This window comes from Coregonus lavaretus (genome assembly GCF_964263955.1).
Source record: "Coregonus lavaretus genome assembly, contig: HAP1_SCAFFOLD_1515, whole genome shotgun sequence".
Classification (NCBI taxonomy): domain Eukaryota; kingdom Metazoa; phylum Chordata; class Actinopteri; order Salmoniformes; family Salmonidae; genus Coregonus; species Coregonus lavaretus.
The window spans coordinates 90,156-113,773 of record NW_028158062.1 but is presented as its reverse complement, the minus strand read 5'-3'; the positions used below and the strand labels follow the sequence as shown (position 1 = coordinate 113,773).

At 48.2% G+C, this 23,618-nt stretch overlaps 1 protein-coding gene across 1 annotated transcript; it reads left to right on the top strand.

The window, feature by feature from the left end:
* Window positions 1–8,912: 8,912 nt before the first annotated feature.
* LOC311124459 (cysteinyl leukotriene receptor 1-like) lies at window positions 8,913–10,150 on the top strand (the record flags this gene model as incomplete). The annotated part of the gene is made up of 2 exons (XM_084198608.1): window positions 8,913–9,098; window positions 9,323–10,150. Coding segments are annotated over 2 exons (1,014 nt in total), but the record flags the coding sequence as incomplete, so codon positions are not given.
* Between the last annotated feature and the right edge of the window lie 13,468 nt (window positions 10,151–23,618).

The following is a 23,618-nucleotide window of genomic DNA, read 5'->3' as shown; positions in this document are numbered from 1 at the left end:
TTTATCTTGGCCAGGTCGCAGTTGTAAATGAGAACTTGTTCTCAACTGGCTTACCTGGTTAAATAAAGGTTAAATAAATAAAAAATTGAGACAGAATCATTAGATCAGTTGTTTTGGTACTGTTCATTTGTAGCTTGTTTTTGGACACAGGTCCAGGAATGGCTAAAGGATTGCAATATTTAACTGGAGCTAACCTTGCAGATAGCATTACTGGGTGATCTGAAAAGTCATAGTCAATCAATCAATAATATAATAATACTTTTAGCAAAAACAATTATTTTCAATTTACAATCTGTAGAAACAATGAGAATAGAAGCTTTTAGAACAACTACCTCATCCCCATATTGTTATTTATTTTGCTCATTTGCACCCCAGTATCTCTATTTGCACATCATCTCTTGCACATCTATCATTCCAGTGTTAATACTAATTGTAATTATTTTGCTGAGTAGAGTGTTGGAGGCTGTTTTGTAAATGACATCGGCGAAGTCAAGGATCGGTAGGATAGTCATTTTTACGAGGGCATGTTTGGCAGCATGAGTGAAGGAGGCTTTGTTGCGAAATAGGAAGCCGATTCTAGATTTAACTTTGGATTGGAGATGCTTAATGTGAGTCTGGAAGGAGAGTTTACAGTCTAACCAGACACCTAGGTATTTGTAGTTGTCCACATACTCTAGGTCAGACCCGTCGAGAGTAGTGATTCTAGTCGGGCGGGCGGGTGCAAGCAGCGTTCGATTGAAGAGCATGCATTTAGTTTTACTAGTGTTTAAGAGCAGTTGGAGGCTACGGAAGGAGTGTTGTATGGCATTGAAGCTCATTTGGAGATTTGTTAACACAGTGTCCAATGAAGGGCCAGATGTATACAAAATGGTGTTGTCTGCGTAGAGGTGGATCTGAGAGTCACCAGCAGCAAGAGCGACATCATTGATATACACAGAGAAAGAGTCGGCCTGAGAATTGAACCCTGTGGCACCCCCATAAAGACTGCCATAGGTCCAGACAACAGGCCCTCCGATTTGACACATTGAACTCTATCTGAGAAGTAGTTGGTGAACCAGGCGAGGCAGTCATTTGAGAAACCAAGGCTATTTAGTCTGCCAATAAGAATGCGGTGATTGACAGAGTCGAAATCCTTGGCCAGGTCGATGAAGACGGCTGCACAGTACTGTCTTTTATCGATCGCGGTTATAATATTGTTTAGGACCTTGAGCGTGGCTGAGGTGCACCCATGACCAGCTCGGAAACCAGATTGCATAGCGGAGACGGTACGGTGGGATTCAAAATGGTCGGTGATCTGTTAACTTGGCTTTCAAATACTTTCGAAAGGCAGGGCAGGATGGATATAGATCTGTAACAGTTTGAATCAAGAGTGTCACTCCCTTTGAAGAGGGGGATGACCGTGGCAGCTTTCCAATCTCTGGGGATCTCAGACGATACAAAAGAGTGGTTGAACAGGCTAGTAATAGGGGTTGCAACAATTTTGGCAGCTCATTTTAGAAAGAAAGGGTCCAGATTGTCTAGCCCAGCTGATTTGTAGGGGCCCAGATTTTGCAGCTCTTTCAGAACATCAGCTGTCTGAATTTGGGTGAAGGAGAAGCGGGGGGGTGCATGGGCAAGTTGCAGCGTAGGGTGCAGAGCTGGTGGCCGGGGTAGGGGTAGCCAGGTGGAAAGCATGGCCAGCCGTAGCAAAATGCTTTTTGAAATTCTCGATTATCGTAGATTTATCGGTGGTGACAGTGTTTCCTAGCCCCAGTGCAGTGGGCAGCTGGGAGGAGGTGCTCTTATTCTCCATGGACTTTACAGTGTCGCAAAACTTTTTGGAGTTAGTGCTACAGGATGCACATTTCTGTTTGAAAAAGATAGCCTTTGCTTTCCTAACTGATTGTGTATATTGGTTCCTGACTTCCATGAAAAGTTGCATATCGCGGGGGCTGTTCGATGCTAATGCAGTACGCCACAGGATGTTTTTGTGCTGGTCAAGGGTAGTCAAGTCTGGGGTGAACCAGGGGCTATATCTGTTCTTAGTTCTGAATTTTTTGAATGGGGCATGCTTATTTAAGATGGAGAGGAAAGCACTTTTAAAGACCAACCAGGCATCCTCTTCTGACGGAATGAGGTCAATATCCATCCAGGATACACGGGCCAGGTCAATTAGAAAGGCCTGCTTGCTAAAGTGTTTTTAGCGTTTGACAGTGATGAGGGGTGGTCGTTTGACCGCGGACCCATTATGGACGCAGGCAATGAGGCAGTGATCGCTGAGATCCTGGTTGAAGACAGCTGAGGTGTATTTAGAGGGTAGATTAATCAGGATGATATCTACAGTGGGGAAAAAAAGTATTTAGTCAGCCACTATTTGTGCAAGTTCTCCCACTTAAAAAGATGAGAGAGGCCTGTAATTTTCATCATAGGTACACGTCAACTATGAAAGACAAATTGAGAATTTCTTTTCCAGAAAATCACATTGTAGGATTTTTTATGAATTTATTTGCAAATTATGGTGGAAAATAAGTATTTGGTCACCTACAAACAAGCAAGATTTCTGGCTCTCACAGACCTGTAACTTCTTCTTTAAGAGGCTCCTCTGTCTTCCACTCGTTACCTGTATTAATGGCATCTGTTTGAACTTGTTATCAGTATAAAAGACACCTGTCCACAACCTCAAACAGTCACACTCCAAACTCCACTATGGCCAAGACCAAAGAGCTGACAAAGGACACCAGAAACAAAATTGTAGACCTGCACCAGGCTGGGAAGACTGAATCTGCAATAGGTAAGCAGCTTGGTTTGAAGAAATCAACTGTGGGAGCAATTATTAGGAAATGGAAGACATACAAGACCACTGATAATCTCCCTCGATCTGGGGCTCCACGCAAGATCTCACCCCGTAGGGTCAAAATGATCACAAGAACGGTGAGCAAAAATCCCAGAACCACACGGGGGGACCTAGTGAATGACCTGCAGAGAGCTGGGACCAAAGTAACAAAGCCTACCATCAGTAACACACTACGCCGCCAGGGACTCAAATCCTGCAGTGCAAGACGTGTCCGCCTGCTTAAGCCAGTACATGTCCAGGCCTGTCTGAAGTTTGCTAGAGTGCATTTGGATGATCCAGAAGAGGATTGGGAGAATGTCATATGGTCAGATGAAACCAAAATAGAACTTTTTGGTAAAAACTCAACTCGTCGTGTTTGGAGGACAAAGAATGCTGAGTTGCATCCAAAGAACACCATACCTACTGTGAAGTATGGGGGTGGAAACATCATGCTTTGGGGCTGTTTTTCTGCAAAGGGACCAGGACGACTGATCCGTGTAAAGGAACGAATGAATGGGGCCATGTATCGTGAGATTTTGAGTGAAAACCTCCTTCCATCAGCAAGGGCATTGAAGATGAAACGTGGCTGGGTCTTTCAGCATGACAATGATCCCAAACACACCGCCCGGGCAACGAAGGAGTGGCTTCGTAAGAAGCATTTCAAGGTCCTGGAGTGGCCTAGCCAGTCTCCAGATCTCAACCCCATAGAAAATCTTTGGAGGGAGTTGAAAGTCTTCGTTGCCCAGCGACAGCCCCAAAACATCACTGCTCTAGAGGAGATCTGCATGGAGGAATGGGCCAAAATACCAGCAACAGTGTGTGAAAACCTTGTGAAGACTTACAGAAAACGTTTGACCTGTGTCATTGCCAACAAAGGGTATATAACAAAGTATTGAGAAACTTTTGTTATTGACCAAATACTTATTTTCCACCATAATTTGCAAATACATTCATTAAAAATCCTACAATGTGATTTTCTGGATTTTTTTTTCTCATTTTGTCTGTCATAGTTGACGTGTACCCATGATGAAAATTACAGGCCTCTCTCATCTTTTTAAGTGGGAGAACTTGCACAATTGGTGGCTGACTAAATACTTTTTTTCCCCACTGTATGAAGGTGCCCATGTTTACGGATTTAGGGTTGTACCTGGTAGGTTCCTTGATAATTTGTCTGAGATTGAGGGCATGTAAATAATAAATAATATGCCATTTAGCAGACGCTTTTATCCAAAGCGACTTACAGTCATGCGTGCATACATTTTTGTGTATGGGTGGTCCCGGGGATCGAACCCACTACCTTGGCGTTACAAGCGCCATGCTCTACCAGCTGAGCTACAGAGGACCATCATCTAGTTTAGATTGTAGAACGGCTGGGGTGTTAAGCATATCCCAGTTTAGGTCACCAAGCAGTACGAATTCTGAGGATAGATGGGGGGCAATCAATTCACATATGGTGTCCAGGGCACAGCTGGGGGCTGAGGGGGGTCTGTAGCAAGCTGCAACAGTGAGACTTATTTCTGGAAAGGTGGATTTTTAGAAGTAGAAGCTCAAACTGTTTGGGCACAGACCTGGATAGTATGATAGAGCTCTGCAGGCTATCTCTACAGTAGATTGCAACTCCCCCCCTTTGGCATTTCTATCTAGACGGAAAATGTTGTAGTTGGGGATGGACATTTCTGAATTTTTGGTGGCCTTCCTAAGCCAGGATTCAGACACTGCTAGAACATCAGGGTTGGCGGAGTGTGCTAACGCAGTGAATAACTAAAACTTAGGAAGGAGGCTTCTGATGTTAACGTGCAGAAAACCAAGGCTTTTACGGTTACAGAAGTCAACAAATGATAGCTCCTGGGGAGTAGGAGTGATACTGGGGGCTACAGGGCCTGGGTTAACCTCTACATCACCAGAGGAACAGAGGAGGAATAGAATAAGGATACGGCTAAAGGCTTTAAGAACTGGTCTTCTAGTGCGTTGGGTACAGAGAAATAAAGGGACAGATTTCCGGGCGTTGTAGAATAGATTCAGGGCATTATGTACAGACAAGGATATGGAAGGATATGAGTACAGTGGAAGTAAACCTAAGCGTTGGGTAACGATGAAAAAGATAGCATCACTGGAGGCACAGATTGAGCCGTTCTCCGTGTGTATGGGGGGTGGAACAAAGGAGCTGTCTAAGGCAGGTTGAGCTGGGCTGGGGGATCTACAGTGAAATAGTACAATAAGAACTAGCCCAAACAGCAATAGGCAAGGCATGTCCCATACAATAAGGGGATTTGCTGTACCTATGTTATGTCGGAAAAAAACAGTTATAAATTCCTCTGTCCTAGTTAAAAACAAGTTATCATCCAATAGGCTTTGATTAAATTTCCAATATCCTCGTCCACGTGGAAATTCAGTAAGAGTAACGTATATGCCAATTATATGATGGTCCGACCGCATTCTGTCCCCTATCAACACTTTTTAAACAGTTGGTACCAACAAGAATGACATTAGAAATAAGTCAAGACGACTAGCTTGATTGAGTCTCCGCCATGTATATCTCACTAGATCAGGATATTTAAGCCTCAATATATCCACTAGTTCTAATGTATCCATGACATTCACGACTTCCTTAAGAGCATGAGGGTGATAGTTTGTAGTGTGATTTCCTTTACGGTCCATTGAGCTATTTAAAACAGTATTATAATCTCCCACCATAATAATAGAGTCTTGTATTACTTGCAGGGTTGATAATTTATTATATACAGTGGGGAGAACAAGTATTTGAGCCAGTAACCGAAAGGTCGCTGGTTCTAATCCCCGAGCCGACTAGGTGAAAAATCTGTCGATGTGCCCTTAAGCAAGGCACTTAACCCTAATTGCTCCTGTAAGTCGCTCTGGATAAGAGCGTCTGCTAAATGACTTAAATGTAAATGTAAGATCAGATAAAGGTTTGTCTATAAATCAAATAGAGTGATAACCTTCCATGTCTCTCCAAGCCACTGGAGCACTGGGCCAGCCGCTCTTAAATATCACCTGGGCCAGCACAGGTGAATCACCTTCCTGGTAACGAGATGACAATCCAGCACAGGTAAATAAATAAGATCTGGTGCAACCAATTACCTTCAGAAGTCACATAATTAGTTACATAAAGCCCACCTGTGTGCAATCTAAGTGTCACATGATCTGTCACATGATCTCAGTATATATACACCTGTTCTGAAAGGCCCCAGAGTCTGCAACACCACTAAGCAAGGGGCACCACCAAGCAAGCGGCACCATGAAGACCAAGGAGCTCTCCAAACAGGTCAGGGACAAAATTGTGGAGAAGGACAGATCAGGGTTGGGTTATAAAAAAATATCAGAAACTTTGAACATCCCACGGAGCACCATTAAATCCATTATTAAAAAATGGAAAGAATATGGCACCACAACAAACCTGCCAAGAGAGGGCCGCCCACCAAAACTCACGGACCAGGCAAGGAGGGCATTAATCAGAGAGACAACAAAGAGACCAAAGATAACCCTGAAGGAGCTGCAAAGCTCCACAGCAGATATTGGAGTATCTGTCCATAGGACCACTTTAAGCCGTTCACTCCACAGAGCTGGGCTTTACGGAAGAGTGGCCAGAAAAAAGCCATTGGTTAAAGAAAAAAATAAGCAAACATGTTTGGTGTTCGCCAAAAGGCATGTGGGAGACTCCCCAAACATATGGAAGAAGGTACTCTGGTCAGATTAGACTAAAATTGAGCTTTTTGGCCATCAAGGAAAACACTATGTCTGGCGTAAACCCAACACCTCTCATCACCCCGAGAACACCATACCCACGGTGAAGCATGGTGGTGGCAGCATCATGCTGTGGGGATGTTTTTAATCGGCAGGGACTGGGAAACTGGTCAGAATTGAAGGAATGATGGATGGTGCTAAATACAGGGAAATTCTTGAGGGAAACCTGTTTCAGTCTTCCAGAGATTTCGGACCAAGGTGCAGCGTGAATCATACCCGGCACATAAACACATCAACATATACTACACATTTATTATTCGAAATAGTAGACAATTAAAAAAGGTGTCTGTCTCTCTCAGGTGTATTCTACTGTCTGTCTGTAACCAGGTGTATTTTTGTTTATTTTGTATTTTATTTCACCTTTATTTAACCAGGAAGCCAGTTGAGAACAAGTTCTGGCCAAGATAAAGCAAAGCAGTGCGATTAAAAACAAGAACACAGAGTTACATATGGGGTAAAACAAAACATAAAGTCAAAAATACAAACAGAAAATATATATACAGTGTGTGCAAATGTAGCAAGTTATGGAGGTAACTTGGAATGATAGATGTGCAAAAGATGATGTGCAAATAGAGATACTGGGGTGCAAAATAGCAAAATAAATAACAATATGGGGATGAGGTAGTTGGGTGGGCTAATTTCAGATGGGCTGTGTACAGGTGCAGTGATCGGTAAGGTGCTCTGACAACTGTCTCTCCAGGTGTACTCTACTGTCTGTTACCTGGTGTTTCTGTCTCTCCAGGTGTACTCTACTGTCTGTTACCAGGTGTTTCTGTCTCTCCAGGTGTACTCTACTGTCTGTTACCAGGTGTTTCTGTCTCTCCAGGTGTACTCTACTGTCTGTTACCAGGTGTTTCTGTCTCTCCAGGTGTACTCTGCTGTCTGTTACCAGGTGTTTCTGTCTCTCCAGGTGTACTCTACTGTCTGTTACCAGGTGTTTCTGTCTCTCCAGGTGTACTCTACTGTCTGTTACCAGGTGTTTCTGTCTCTCCAGGTGTACTCTACTGTCTGTTACCAGGTGTTTCTGTCTCTCCAGGTGTACTCTACTGTCTGTTACCAGGTGTTTCTGTCTCTCCAGGTGTACTCTACTGTCTGTTACCAGGTGTTTCTGTCTCTCCATGTGTACTCTACTGTCTGTTACCAGGTGTTTCTGTCTCTCCAGGTGTACTCTACTGTCTGTTACCAGGTGTTTCTGTCTCTCCAGGTGTACTCTGCTGTCTGTTACCAGGTGTTTCTGTCTCTCCAGGTGTACTCTACTGTCTGTTACCAGGTGTTTCTGTCTCTCCAGGTGTACTCTGCTGTCTGTTACCAGGTGTTTCTGTCTCTCCAGGTGTACTCTACTGTCTGTTACCAGGTGTTTCTGTCTCTCCAGGTGTACTCTGCTGTCTGTTACCAGGTGTTTCTGTCTCTCCAGGTGTACTCTACTGTCTGTTACCAGGTGTTTCTGTCTCTCCAGGTGTACTCTACTGTCTGTTACCAGGTGTTTCTGTCTCTCCAGGTGTACTCTACTGTCTGTTACCAGGTGTTTCTGTCTCTCCAGGTGTACTCTACTGTCTGTTAACAGGTGTTTCTGTCTCTCCAGGTGTACTCTACTGTCTGTTACCAGGTGTTTCTGTCTCTCCAGGTGTACTCTACTGTCTGTTACCAGGTGTTTCTGTCTCTCCAGGTGTACTCTACTGTCTGTTACCAGGTGTTTCTGTCTCTCCAGGTGTACTCTACTGTCTGTTACCAGGTGTTTCTGTCTCTCCAGGTGTACTCTACTGTCTGTTACCAGGTGTTTCTGTCTCTCCAGGTGTACTCTACTGTCTGTTACCAGGTGTTTCTGTCTCTCCAGGTGTACTCTGCTGTCTGTTACCAGGTGTTTCTGTCTCTCCAGGTGTACTCTGCTGTCTGTTACCAGGTGTTTCTGTCTCTCCAGGTGTACTCTACTGTCTGTTACCAGGTGTTTCTGTCTCTCCAGGTGTACTCTACTGTCTGTTACCAGGTGTTTCTGTCTCTCCAGGTGTACTCTACTGTCTGTTACCAGGTGTTTCTGTCTCTCCAGGTGTACTCTACTGTCTGTTACCAGGTGTTTCTGTCTCTCCAGGTGTACTCTACTGTCTGTTACCAGGTGTTTCTGTCTCTCCAGGTGTACTCTACTGTCTGTTACCAGGTGTTTCTGTCTCTCCAGGTGTACTCTGCTGTCTGTTACCAGGTGTTTCTGTCTCTCCAGGTGTACTCTGCTGTCTGTTACCAGGTGTTTCTGTCTCTCCAGGTGTACTCTGCTGTCTGTTACCAGGTGTTTCTGTCTCTCCAGGTGTACTCCGCTGTCTGTTACCAGGTGTTTCTGTCTCTCCAGGTGTACTCTACAGTGTACTCTATCATCACGGTGTTCGGCCTGGCCGGTAACGGTTTCGCCCTGCTGGTTCTGGTCAAAACCTTTCGGCAGCGTTCTGCGTTCCACATCTATATGTTGAACTTGGCCGTGTCCGACCTGCTGTGCGTCTCTACGCTTCCACTACGGGTCCTCTACTACGTTAATAAGGTAGTAATGACTGGGGGGGGGGTTGTGCTCTGTAACAGCATTTTGGCAGAATTCAATCAAAGGTGAGTTGTCGACAAGCACATTTCACTTGACTTTTACAGGTAATTTACGTCGGGGGAAACTGCCTTTAAAAGGCACATTGTCGACAACGCACCTTTGAATGAATCCCGGGCTTTGAGATGCTATTAAAATAGATTATTGTTGTTGTTGATCCTCTCCCTCAGGGTCAGTGGAACCTGGGAGACTTCCTGTGCAGGGTTTCATCCTATGCCCTCTACGTGAACCTCTACTGCAGCGTGTTCTTCATGACCGCCATGTCCGTCACGCGCTTCCTCGCCATCGTGTTCCCCGTGCAGAACCTGCGCCTGGTCTCAGAGCGCCGCGCCCGTCTGGTGTGTGTCTGTATCTGGGTGTTCATCTGCACTGTCTCCTCCCCCTTCCTCATGACTGGTCAACACCTCCACCCAGCCACCAATAAGACCAAGTGCTTCGAGCCTCCAGAGCGCAGCACAAGGGGCGGGCTTAACAAGCTCATCATGCTCAACTACTTCTCATTGGCCGTGGGCTTCGTGCTTCCCTTCCTGGTCATCCTGCTGTGCTACGCCGGGATCATCCGGGCCCTGCTGTCACGGCAACACACTGCGCAGCGCCAGAAGGGGGCGGGGTCTAAGGCCATCCGAATGATCGTCATAGTGATGCTGGCGTTCCTGCTGTGCTTCATGCCATACCACATCCAGCGCTCCGTCCACCTCAGCTTCCTGTCCCAAACTTCCACTTCCTGTTCGGAGCTGGTGTACATGCAGAAGAGTGTGGTGGTGACGCTCTGTCTGGCTGCCTCCAACTCCTGCTTCGACCCGCTGCTCTACTTCTTCTCTGGAGAGGGCTTCAGACGACGCCTATCAAGCTTCAGGTCCACTATCAGGAGACAACCGCAGAGACAGGGGGTACAGCCACCGCTGGGGAGAGGAACAAAGAGAGAGAGAGAACCGGCCCTACCCAGCACAGCTGAGACAGGGGGCATATCCACCACTGGGGAGGGGAACAAGCTGTAGGGAGGAGAGAGAAAGACAGTGGAAGCTTTCTCAAGGGACAGTCTATATAGGGGAGATATACTATAGGGAGGAGAGAGGAAGACAGTGGAAGCTTTCTCAAGGGACAGTCTATATAGGGGAGATATACTATAGGGAGGAGAGAGGAAGACAGTGGAAGCTTTCTCAAGGGACAGTCTATATAGGGGAGATACAGTGGGGAAAAAAAGTATTTAGTCAGCCACCAATTGTGCAAGTTCTCCCACTTAAAAAGATGAGAGGCCTGTAATTTTCATCATAGGTACACATGAGAAAAAAAATCCAGAAAATCACATTGTAGGATTTGTAATGAATTTATTTGCAAATTATGGTGGAAAATAAGTATTTGGTCACCTACAAACATGCAAGATTTCTGGCTCTCACAGACCTGTAACTTCTTCTTTAAGAGGCTCCTCTGTCCTCCACTCGTTACCTGTATTAATGGCACCTGTTTGAACTTGTTATCAGTATAAAAGACACCTGTCCACAACCTCAAATAGTCACACTCCAAACTCCACTATGGCCAAGACCAAAGAGCTGTCAAAGGACACCAGAAACAAAATTGTAGACCTGCACCAGGCTGGGAAGACTGAATCTGCAATAGGTAAGCAGCTTGGTTTGAAGAAATCAACTGTGGGAGCAATTATTAGGGAATGGAAGACATACAAGACCACTGATAATCTCCCTCGATCTGGGGCTCCACGCAAGATCTCACCCCGTGGGGTCAAAATGATCACAAGAACGGTGAGCAAAAATCCCAGAACCACACGGGGGGACCTAGTGAATGACCTGCAGAGAGCTGGGACCAAAGTAACAAAGCCTACCATCAGTAACACACTACGCCGCCAGGGACTCAAATCCTGCAGTGCCAGACGTGTCCCCCTGCTTAAGCCAGTACATGTCCAGGCCCGTCTGAAATTTGCTAGAGTGCATTTGGATGATCCAGAAGAGGATTGGGAGAATGTCATATGGTCAGATGAAACCAAAATAGAACTTTTTGGTAAAAACTCAACTCGTCGTGTTTGGAGGACAAAGAATGCTGAGTTGCATCCAAAGAACACCATACCTACTGTGAAGCATGGGGGTGGAAACATCATGCTTTGGGGCTGTTTTTCTGCAAAGGGACCAGGACGACTGATCCGTGTAAAGGAAAGAATGAATGGATCCATGTATCGTGAGATTTTGAGTGAAAACCTCCTTCCATCAGCAAGGGCATTGAAGATGAAACGTGGCTGGGTCTTTCAGCATGACAATGATCCCAAACACACCGCCCGGGCAACGAAGGAGTGGCTTCGTAAGAAGCATTTCATGGTCCTGGAGTGGCCTAGCCAGTCTCCAGATCTCAACCCCATAGAAAATCTTTGGAGGGAGTTGAAAGTCTGTGTTGCCCAGCGACAGCCCCAAAACATCACTGCTCTAGAGGAGATCTGCATGGAGGAATGGGCCAAAATACCAGCAACAGTGTGTGAAAACCTTGTGAAGACTTACAGAAAACGTTTGACCTGTGTCATTGCCAACAAAGGGTATATAACAAAGTATTGAGAAACTTTTGTTATTGACCAAATACTTATTTTCCACCATAATTTGCAAATAAATTCATTAAAAATCCTACAGTGATTTTCTGGAGAAAAAAATTCTCATTTTGTCTGTCATAGTTGACATGTACCTATGATGAAAATTACAGGCCTCTCTCATCTTTTTAAGTGGGAGAACTTGCACAATTGGTGGCTGACTAAATACTTTTTTCCCCCACTGTACATATGAGATGGGTAATGCAAGATATGAAAACATTAAAGTGGCATTATTAAAGTGACTAGTGTTCCATTTATTAAAGTGGCCAGTGATTTTCAAGTCTGTATGTAGGCAGCAGCCTCTCTGTGCTAGTGATGGCTGTTTAACAGTCTGATGGCCTTGAGATAGAAGCTGTTTTTCAGTCTCTCAGTCCCAGCTTTGATGCACCCGTACTGTCCTCGCCTTCTGGATGATAGCGGGGTGAACAGGCAGTGGCTCGGGTGGTAGTTGTCCTTGATTATCTTTTTGGCCTTCCTGTGACATCGGGTGCTGTAGGTGTCCTGGAGGGCTGGTAGTTTGCCCCCGGGAATGCGTTCTGCAGACCGCACCACCAACTGGAGAGCCCTGCGGTTGTGGGCGGTGCAGTTGCCGTACCAGGCGGTGATACAGCCCGACAGGAAGCTCTCAATTGTGCATCTGTAAATGTTTTTGAGGGTTTTAGTGACAGGCCAAATTTCGTCAGCCTCCAGAGGTTGAAGAGACGCTGTTGCGCCTTCTTCACCACACTGTCTGTGTGGGTGGTCCATTTCAGTTTGTCAGTGATGTGTACGCCGAGGAACTTAAAACTTTCCACCTTCTCCACTGCTGTCCCCACGATCCTCCTTTTTTAACGTTGAGTGATTTTTGTTGAGGCTATTTTCCTGACCCCACACTCTGAGAGCCCTCACCTCCTCCCTGTAGGCTGTTTCATCGTTGTTGGTAATCAAGCCTACTACTGTTGTGTCGTCTGTAAACTTGATGATTGAGTTGGAGGCGTGCATTGCTACGCAGTCATGGGTGAAAAATGTATCATGCTGTGGGGATGTTTTTCATCGGCAGGGACTGGGAAACTGGTCAGAATTGAATGAATGATGGATGGTGCTAAATACAGGGAAATTCTTGAGGGAAACCTGTTTCAGTCTTCCAGAGATTTGAGACTGGGACGGAGGTTCACCTTCCAGCAGGACAATGACCCAAAGCATACTGCTAAAGCAACACTCGAGTGGTTTAAGGGGAAACATTTAAATATCTTGGAATGGCCTAGTCAAAGCCCAGACCTCAATCCAATTGAGAATCTGTGGTATGACTTAAAGATTGCTGTACACCAGCGGAACCCCTCCAACTTGAAGGAGCTGGAGCAGTTTTGCCTTGAAGAATGGGCAAAAATCCCATTGGCTAGATGTGCCAAGCTTATAGAGACATACCCCAAGAGACTTGCAGCTGTAATTGCTGCAAAAGGTGGCTCTACAAAGTATTGACTTTGGGGGGGTGAATAGTTATGCACGCTCAAGTTCTGTTTTTTTGTCTTATTTCTTGTTTTTCACAATAAAAAATATTTTAAATCTTCAAAGTGGTAGGCATGTTGTGTAAATCAAATGATACAAACCCCAAAAAAATCCATTTTAATTCCAGGTTGTAAGGCAACAAAATAGGAAAAAATGCCAAGGTGGGTGAATACTTTCGCAAGCCACTGTATTGGTGTTGTGATGAGATGTATTTATTGTTGTACAGTGTCTTATACCAATATGTGAATAAAGTATGTCTAGTAACTGTCATCATTTGAATGGTTGGGGGACACCTAGTGGCCAGCATATGACACTGCATGTAACAACCACTAACTCATAGTAGTCTACAGTGTACACACCAGTCAGTCAACATATTGTTGGTACATGTTTCCTATAATTAATATCCTAGAAGTATTTAATTCCCTCAGTGGTCAGAGAACAGAGAACATGGTGAGGACAGCAGAATGGGTCAGAGGTCACTGTGAGGAGAGCAGAATGGGTCAGAGGTCACTGTGAGGACAGCAGAATGGGTCAGAGGTCACTGTGAGGAGAGCAGAATGGGTCAGAGGTCACTGTGAGGAGAGCAGAATGGGTCAGAGGCCAGAGAACATGGTGAGGAGAGCAGAATGGGTCAGAGGTCACTGTGAGGACAGCAGAATGGGTCAGAGGTCACTGTGAGGAGAGCAGAATGGGTCAGAGGTCACTGTGAGGAGAGCAGAATGGGTCAGAGGTCACTGTGAGGAGAGCAGAATGGGTCAGAGGTCACTGTGAGGAGAGCAGAATGGGTCAGAGGTCACTGTGAGGAGAGCAGAATGGGTCAGAGGTCACTGTGAGGAGAGCAGAATGGGTCAGAGGCCAGAGAACATGGTGAGGAGAGCAGAATGGGTCAGAGGTCACTGTGAGGACAGCAGAATGGGTCAGAGGTCACTGTGAGGAGAGCAGAATGGGTCAGAGGTCAGAGAACATGGTGAGGAGAGCAGAATGGGTCAGAGGTCACTGTGAGGACAGCAGAACGAGTCAGAGGTCACTGTGAGGAGAGCAGAATGGGTCAGAGGTCACTGTGAGGAGAGCAGAATGGGTCAGAGGTCACTGTGAGGAGAGCAGAATGGGTCAGAGGTCAGAGAACATGGTGAGGAGAGCAGAATGGGTCAGAGGTCACTGTGAGGACAGCAGAATGGGTCAGAGGTCAGAGAACATGGGGAGGAGAGCAGAATGGGTCAGAGGTCACTGTGAGGACAGCAGAATGGGTCAGAGGTCACTGTGAGGAGAGCAGAATGGGTCAGAGGTCACTGTGAGGACAGCAGAATGGGTCAGAGGTCACTGTGAGGACAGCAGAATGGGTCAGAGGTCAGAGAACATGGTGAGGAGAGCAGAATGGGTCAGAGGCCAGAGAACATGGTGAGGACAGCAGAATGGGTCAGAGGTCACTGTGAGGACAGCAGAACGAGACAGAGGTCACTGTGAGGAGAGCAGAATGGGTCAGAGGTCAGAGAACATGGTGAGGAGAGCAGAATGGGTCAGAGGTCACGGTGAGGAGAGCAGAATGGGTCAGAGGTCAGAGAACATGGGGGAGGAGAGCAGAATGGGTCAGAGGTCACTGTGAGGAGAGCAGAATGGGTCAGAGGTCACTGTGAGGACAGCAGAATGGGTCAGAGGCCAGAGAACATGGTGAGGAGAGCAGAATGGGTCAGAGGTCACGGTGAGGAGAGCAGAATGGGTCAGAGGTCAGAGAACATGGGGGAGGAGAGCAGAATGGGTCAGAGGTCACTGTGAGGAGAGCAGAATGGGTCAGAGGTCACTGTGAGGACAGCAGAATGGGTCAGAGGCCAGAGAACATGGTGAGGAGAGCAGAATGGGTCAGAGGTCAGAGAACATGGTGAGGAGAGTAGAATGGGTCAGAGGTCACTGTGAGGACAGCAGAACGAGTCAGAGGTCACTGTGAGGACAGCAGAATGGGTCAGAGGTCACTGTGAGGACAGCAGAATGGGTCAGAGGTCAGAGAACATGGTGAGGAGAGCAGAATGGGTCAGAGGCCAGAGAACATGGTGAGGAGAGCAGAATGGGTCAGAGGTCAGAGAACATGGTGAGGAGAGTAGAATGGGTCAGAGGTCACTGTGAGGACAGCAGAACGAGTCAGAGGTCACTGTGAGGACAGCAGAATGGGTCAGAGGTCAGAGAACATGTTGAGGAGAGCAGAATGGGTCAGAGGTCACGGTGAGGAGAGCAGAATGGGTCAGAGGTCATGGTGAGGACAGCAGGTCTAGATGGAAAGAGGATCTAAATCAATCAATCAATCAATCAATTTTATTTTATATAGCCCTTCTTACATCAGCTAATATCTCGAAGTGCTGTACAGAAACCCAGCCTAAAACCCCAAACAGCTAGTAATGCAGGTGTAGAAGCACGGTGGCTAGGAAAAACTCCCTAGAAAGGCGAAAACCTAGGAAGAAACCTAGAGAGGAACCAGGCTATGAGGGGTGGCCAGTCCTCTTCTGGCTGTGCCGGGTGGAGATTATAACAGAACCATGCCAAGATGTTCAAAAATGTTCATAAGTGACAAGCATGGTCAAATAATAATCAGGAATAAATCTCAGTTGGCTTTTCATAGCCGATCATTAAGAGTTTAAAACAGCAGGTCTGGGACAGGTAGGGGTTCCATAACCGCAGGCAGAACAGTTGAAACTGGAATAGCAGCAAGCAGGGTTCTTCAATTCCGGTCCTGGAGGGCCGAAACACCTCTGTTTTTCATCCTCTCCTTCTAATCAGGGGCTAATTCAGACCTGGGACACCAGGTGAGTGCAATTAACTACCAGGTAGAAATAAAAAACAGAAGTGTTTCGGCCCTCCAGGACCGGAATTGAAGAACCCTGATCTAAAGACTACAGCAGGCTGACGTGCTCAATCAATCAAATTGATTTATAAAGCGCTTTTTACATCAGCCTAAAACCCAAAGAGCAAGACCTAGGAAGCAACCTAGAGAGGAACCAGGCTCTGAGGGGTGGCCAGTCCTCTTCTGGCTGTTCACTGGAGTAATATGATAACATTTTGGGGTTCTAGTCAAGATTCTAGCAGCCGTATTTAGCACTAGCTGAAGTTGACATAGTGCTTTATCCGCGTAGCCGGAGAGTAGAGCATTACAGTAGTTTAATCTTGAACTGACAAAAGCATGGATTAGCTTTTCTGAATCAATTTAGGACAAAAAGTTTAAGATTTTTGCAATGTTACGAAGATGGAAAAAAGCTGAGCTGCTCTTGAAATATTTTGTGTATGTTCGTCAAAAGAGACATCAGGGTCCAGAGTAACGCTGAGGTCCTTCATATTTCTATTTGAGACGACTGTACAACCATCGAGATTCATTGTCAGATCCAACAGCAGATCTTAGTTTTTTTGTTGTTGATAATAATGGCGCCGGAGGGGATGGCTGCCGTTTGAACTGAACGACGACATGGATAATATAGAGCTGGCAGGATTTTCCATGCATCAGCAGGACAGAGAAGCTACGTCTGGTAAGACGAGGGGAGGGGTGTGTCTATCTGTCAATAACAGCTGATGCGCGATGTCTAATATTAAAGAAGTCTTGAGGTTTTGCTCCCCTGTGGTAGAGTACCTCATGATAAGCTGTAGACCACACTATTTTTCGGAGCCGTCTATTTACCACCACAAACCGATGCAGGCACTAAGACCACACTCAACGAGCTGTATAAGGCCATAAGCAAACAAGAAAATGCTCATCCAGAAGCGGCGCTCCTAGTGGCCGGGGACTTTAATGCAGGCAAACTTAAATCCATTTTACCTCATTTCTACCAGCATGTCAGATGTGCAACCAGAGGGAAAAAAACTCTAGACCACCTTTACTCCACACACAGTAAGATTGAATCCTACTTCACCGGCTCTGATGCTCGTCGGATATGGCAGGGCTACAAAGGGAAACTCAGCCGCGAGCAAGCTGCCCAGTGAAGCGAGCCTACCAGACGAGCTAAATGCCTTTTATGCTCGCTTCGAGGCAAGCAACACTGAAGCATGCATGAGAGCACCAGATGTTCCGGACGACTGTGAGATAATGCTCTCGGTAACCTTTAAGCAGGTCAACTTTCACAAAGCCGCAGGGCCAGACGGATTACCAGGATTTGCACTCAAATCATGCGCTATCATGCGTTACCAGGATGTGTGGACCAACTGGCAAGTGTCTTCACTGACATTTTCAACCTCTCCCTGGCCGAGTCTGTAATACCTACATGTTTCAAGCAGACCAGCATAGTCCCTGTGCCCAAGGAAGGGAAGGTAAGCTGCCTAAATGATTACCGCCCCGTAGCACTCATGTCGGTAGCAATGAAGTGCTTTGAAAGGCTGGTCATGGCTCACATCAACAGCATCATCCCGGAAACCCTAGACCCACTCCAATTTGCATACCGCCCCAACAGATCCACAGATGACGCAATCTCAATCGCACTCCACACTGCCCTTTCCCACCTGGACAAAAGGAATACCTATGTGAGAATGCTGTTCATTGACTACAGCTCAGCGTTCAACACCATAGTGCCCACAAAGCTCATCACTAAGCTAAGGACCCTGGGACTAAACACCTCCCTCTGCAACTGGATCCTGGACTTCCTGACGGGCCGCCCCCAGGTGGTAAGGGTAGGCAACAACACATCTGCCACGCTGATCCTCAACACTGGGGCTCCTCAGGGGTGCGTGCTTAGTCCCCTTCTGTACGCCCTGTTCACCTACGACTGCATGGCCAAACACGACCCCAACACCATCATTAAGTTTGCTGACAACACAACAGTGGTATGCCTGATCACCGATAACGATGAGACAGCCTATAGGGAGGAGGTCAGAGACCTGGCAGTATGATGCCAGGACAACAACCTCTCCCTCAATGTGAGCAAGACAAAGGAGATGATCGTGGACTATAGGAAAGGCATCGATAGTTTCAAGTTCCTTTGTGTCCACATCACCAACAAACTATCATGGTCCAAACACACCAAGACAGTTGTGAAGAGGGCACAACAACACCTTTTCCCCCTCAGGAGACTGAAAAGATTTGGCATGGGTCCCCAGATAATCAAAAAGTTCTACAGCTGCACCATCGAGAGCATCCTGACCGGTTGCATCACCGCCAGGTATGTCAACGTCTCTGCCTCCGACCGTAATGTGCTACAGAGGGGAGAGAAAGACAATAGTTTTGAAACAAATGTATTTATTCCATGATGAAGGTGAAGCAAGAGAGAAATAGAGAGAGAGAGATTGTCATTTTTTTTCAGTTTCACTTACTTCGCTAGCAAATGCAGCTATCTAGTTTAGCCTACTGAAACACCTATTCAAACAGAGGGATGGTATGTTAGCTAGCTGGCTATGACTTTCCAACACAACACTGGAACTCTTCCAAGTCAAGGTAAGGTTTTATTAATTTATTGCCACTGGGGCCCGCCGGAGTAACTGCTTACTGACTGTAAACTGTAACGTTACTGCATGATTGTAGCGGGTTTACTAACGCGTTAGTTCTATTAGCTATGCTGACTATGACGTTACTTTAGCTAATATGGTGACAACGATGTAGGTTGTGTGTGTAGTGGTTTGGCTTGGATTTTTTTTTTCACGTACAGTTGATGTGTTGTGCATTGAAGATCACAAGCGAAGGGAAAAGGTGAGAGGAGGAGAGCGCATAGATGCGAGAAGGAATACAACGTGGCTGCTATGAAAGTGAACTGAGTTTACGCATGATCAGGGGTGTATTCATTCCACCGATTCTGTTGAAAAACATTTCTTAAACGGAACCAAACGGAACAAAACGGGATAAACATACCTGAATTTGTCCAATAGAAACTCTCGTTTGCAACTGTTGGACTAATGATTACACCCTATATCAGCTAGATGCAGGCAAGTGTGCCACAGTCTGTCTCCTCAAATGTGTCTCTCGACCTGTGTGCACCTACGTTGTAAACTTTCATCCATAGGCTGGTTTGTAGCAACCTCATGATGGGTATAAGGAAAATTTGAGTATCATGTAGTAGCCTAAACCTATCGCTGTTACATTGAACTGGGTGAATGGAATGTGAATGAGAGACATCCAATATGCTGTAATAGAAATAAGGCCAAGCTCCTGAAAAAAAAAATGGTCCACCTCATCTTAAACGGCACTGGCCGCCACTGCTTGAGACCTAGGGCTCTTTTTCAAATGTGCCCTATATAATACAACATAAATATACACATTATATATAATGTGTATATTTATTTAGGGTATGTACACTATATGCACTGAATGACATTGTCTGCTGTAGCGTTAAGATTTCCCTTCACTGGAACTAAGGGGCCCGAACCATGAAAAAAAGCCCCAGACGATTATTCCTCCTCCACCAAACTTTACAGTTGGCACTATGCATTGGGGCAGGTAGTGTTCTCCTGGTATCCGCTAAACCCAGATTCGTCAGTCGGACTGCTAGATGGTGAAGCATGATTCATCACTCCAGAGAACGCTTTTCCACTGCTCCAGAGTCCAATTGCGGTGAGCTTTACACCACTCCAGCCGACAGTTGGCATTGCGCATGTGACACTCTGGCTCTATGGACTTTGAGAATTGAGCCAGGGTTGTTCATTTTCATGTGTTTGGGTGTATTTCATTTGGTGGTGTTGGGGATGGGTGAGTTTCATTTTGTTTGTGTCTATGGTGATTGGTCTGTGACTCCCAATCGGAGGTAACGAGTGTCAGCTGTCGGCTCGTTATCTCTGATTGGGAGCCATATATATTCTGTGTGTTTTCTCCTTTGTTTTGTGGGTTATTGTTTCTGTGTTGCTGTTAGTGTGTTTCAGTATTTTGAACTTCACGTATCGTCATTTGTTGTTTTCTTCGTGGTTGCTTTAATTAATAAAGTCATCATGTTCACTCGCAACGCTGCGCATTGGTCCGCTCCTTCAGACGATCGTGACAGAATAACCCACCACAAAAGGACCAAGCAGCGTAACAAGCGGCAACAGGACCTACCTACACAGGAGTTATGGACGCCTCCTAAGGTCGGGACATGGGAAGAGTTATTGGACGGAAAGGATCCTTGGGCACAACCGGGAGAATATCGCCTCCCTCGTGAAGAGCTGGAGGCAGCCAAAGCCGAGAGGAGGTGGTACGAGGAGGCAGCGCGAAGGCGAGGCTGGAAGCCCGTGGAAGAGAGGCAACCCCAAGAAATTTTTTGGGGGGGGCACATGGCTTGGGCAGCTGGGCAGCAGGAGGCTGCCACAGGGAGAAAAGGAGAGAAGGCTAACGGAGTACGGGAGCCATTGGCGAGTGGAAGGAGGGAAGTTGTTGTGGCACGGCATGAGAGACTGAAGTGTGTTACCAGTCCGGTCCGGCCCGTTCCTGATCCGCAGTTAAGGCCATTGGTGTGTGTTCCCGGTATGGACCGGCCTGTTCCTACTCCACGCACCAGGTCCACGATGTGCGTCGCCAGCCGGCCAGAGTCTGCCGTCTGCCCTAGGGCGTCTGAACTGCCCGTCTGCCAAGCGCTGCATAAGCCGCCCGTCTGTACTGAGCCTGCAAAGCCGTCCGTCTGCCAGGAGCCTTTAGAGCCTTCCGCCAGACAGGAGCCGCTAGAGCCTTCCGCCAGACAGAATCATACACCTGCTATGGAATCAGCAGGAGCCGACGCAGCCCATACTAGACTGGAAGCTCGGGTTCGGGACCAGAAAGAGCAGCTCCTGCGGATGGGAGCCGCCCTGCTGGAGGTGATGACTGCAATCCGAGGCTGGGGTCCGCCTCCACCGCCAGCCTCCCAGCCAGCACCATCAGCCAGCCATGAGCAGCCAGATCCGTCAGCCAGCCATGAGCAGCCAGATCCGTCAGCCAGCCATGAGCAGCCAGATCCGTCAGCCAGCCATGAGCAGCCAGACCCGTCAGCCAGCCATGAGCAGCCAGACCCGTCAGCCAGCCATGAGCAGCCAGATCCTTCAGCCAGCCATGAGCAGCCAGATCCGTCAGCCAGCCATGAGCAGCCAGATCCGTTAGCCAGCCATGAGCAGCCAGATCCGTCAGCCAGCCATGAGCAGCCAGATCCGTCAGCCAGCCATGAGCAGCCAGATCCGTCAGCCAGCCATGAGCAGCCAGACCCGTCAGCCAGCCATGAGCAGCCAGACCCGTCAGCCAGCCATGAGCAGCCAGATCCGTCAGCCAGCCATGAGCAGCCAGATCCGTCAGCCAGCCATGAGCAGCCAGATACGTCAGCCAGCCATGAGCAGCCAGATCCGTCAGCCCGCCATGAGCAGCCAGATCCGTCAGCCAGCCATGAGCAGCCAGATCCGTCAGCCAGCCATGAGCAGCCAGATCCGTCAGCCAGCCATGAGCAGCCAGATCCGTCAGCCAGCCATGAGCAGCCAGATCCGTCAGCCAGCCATGAGCAGCCAGAGCCGTCCAGCCAGGATCCGCCAGAGCCGTCCAGCCTGGATCCGCCAGAGCCTTCCCGCCAGGATCCGCCAGAGCCGTCCAGCCTGGATCCGCCAGAGCCGTCCCGCCAGGATCCGCCAGAGCCGTCCAGCCAGGATCCGCCAGAGCCGTCTAGCCAGGATCCGCCAGAGCCGTCTAGCCAGGATCCGCCAGAGCCGTCCAGCCAGGATCCGCCAGAGCCGTCCACCCAGGATCCGCCAGAGCCGTCCAGCCAGGATCCGCCAGAGCCGTCCAGCCAGGATCCGCCAGAGCCGTCCAGCCAGGATCCGCCAGAGCCGTCTAGCCAGGATCCGCCAGAGCCGTCCAGCAAGGATCCGCCAGAGCCGTCCAGCCGGGATCCGCCAGAGCCGTCCAGCCGGGATCCGCCAGAGCCGTCCAGCCGGGATCCGCCAGAGCCGTCCAGCCAGGGTCCGCCAGAGCCGTCCAGCCAGGGTCCGCCAGAGCCGTCCAGCCTGGATCCGCCAGAGCCGTCCCGCCGGGATCCGCCAGAGCAGTCCAGCCAGGATCCGCCAGAGCCGTCTAGCCAGGATCCGCCAGAGCCGTCCAGCCAGGATCCGCCAGAGCCGTCCAGCCAGGATCTGCCAGAGCCGTCCCGCCAGGATCCGCCAGAGCCGTCCCGCCAGGATCCGCCAGAGCCGTCCCGCCAGGATCCGCCAGAGCCGTCCAGCCAGGATCCGCCAGAGCCGTCCAGCCAGGATCCGCCAGAGCCGTCCAGCCAGGATCCGCCAGAGCCGTCCAGCCAGGATCCGCCAGAGCCGTCCAGCCAGGATCCGCCAGAGCCGTCCAGCCAGGATCCGCCAGAGCCGTCCCGCCAGGATCCGCCAGAGCCGTCCCGCCAGGATCCGCCAGAGCCGTCCCGCCAGGATCCGCCAGAGCCAGCCAGCCAGGATCCGCCATCTAGTCAGGTGATGCCCCTTAGCCCGGTGCTGCCCCTTAGTCCGGTGCTGCCCTTTAGCCCGGTGCTGCCCCTTAGTCCGGTGCTGCCCCTGAGTCCGGTGCCGCCCCTTAGTCCGGTGCTGCCCCTTATCCCGGTGCTGCCCCTTATCCCGGTGCTGCCCCTTAGGCCGATGCTGCCCCTTAGTCCGGTGTTGCCCCTTAGTCCAGGTGGGGTTAGTTGGAGGGTGGTCATTGGGAGGAGGCTACCGAAGCAGGTTGTGACTGTGGTGGGGTGGGGATCACGACCGGGGCCAGAGCCGCCACCATGGACAGACGCCCACCCAGACCCTCCCCTAGTCCTGATGTTGGTGCGCCCGGAGTTCGCACCTTTAGGGGGGGGTACTGTGACACTCTGGCTCTATGGACTTTGAGAATTGAGCCAGGGTTGTTCATTTTCATGTGTTTGGGTGTATTTCATTTGGTGGTGTTGGGGATGGGTGAGTTTCATTTTGTTTGTGTCTATGGTGATTGGTCTGTGACTCCCAATCGGAGGTAACGAGTGTCAGCTGTCGGCTCGTTATCTCTGATTGGGAGCCATATATATTCTGTGTGTTTTCTCCTTTGTTTTGTGGGTTATTGTTTCTGTGTTGCTGTTAGTGTGTTTCAGTATTTTGAACTTCACGTATCGTCATTTGTTGTTTTCTTCGTGGTTGCTTTAATTAATAAAGTCATCATGTTCACTCGCAACGCTGCGCATTGGTCCGCTCCTTCAGACGATCGTGACAGCGCATAGTAATCTTAGGCTTGTGCAAGGCTGCACGGCCATGGAAACCCATTTCATGGTTTTGTCACAACAGAGATATGGATATGGATAAAAGTGGACAGGGTTATATGATGAGAATGGATGAAAGCCAGATCATTTTTATTTGATAATTGGCAGCCAAGCAGCGATAATCATGTCACCAGCATCATTCAAATTTTACATTTTACATTTTAGTCATTTAGCAGATGCTCTTATCCAGAGCGACTTACAGTTAGTGAGTGCATACATTATTTTATATTTATTTTTTCATACTGGCCCCCCGTG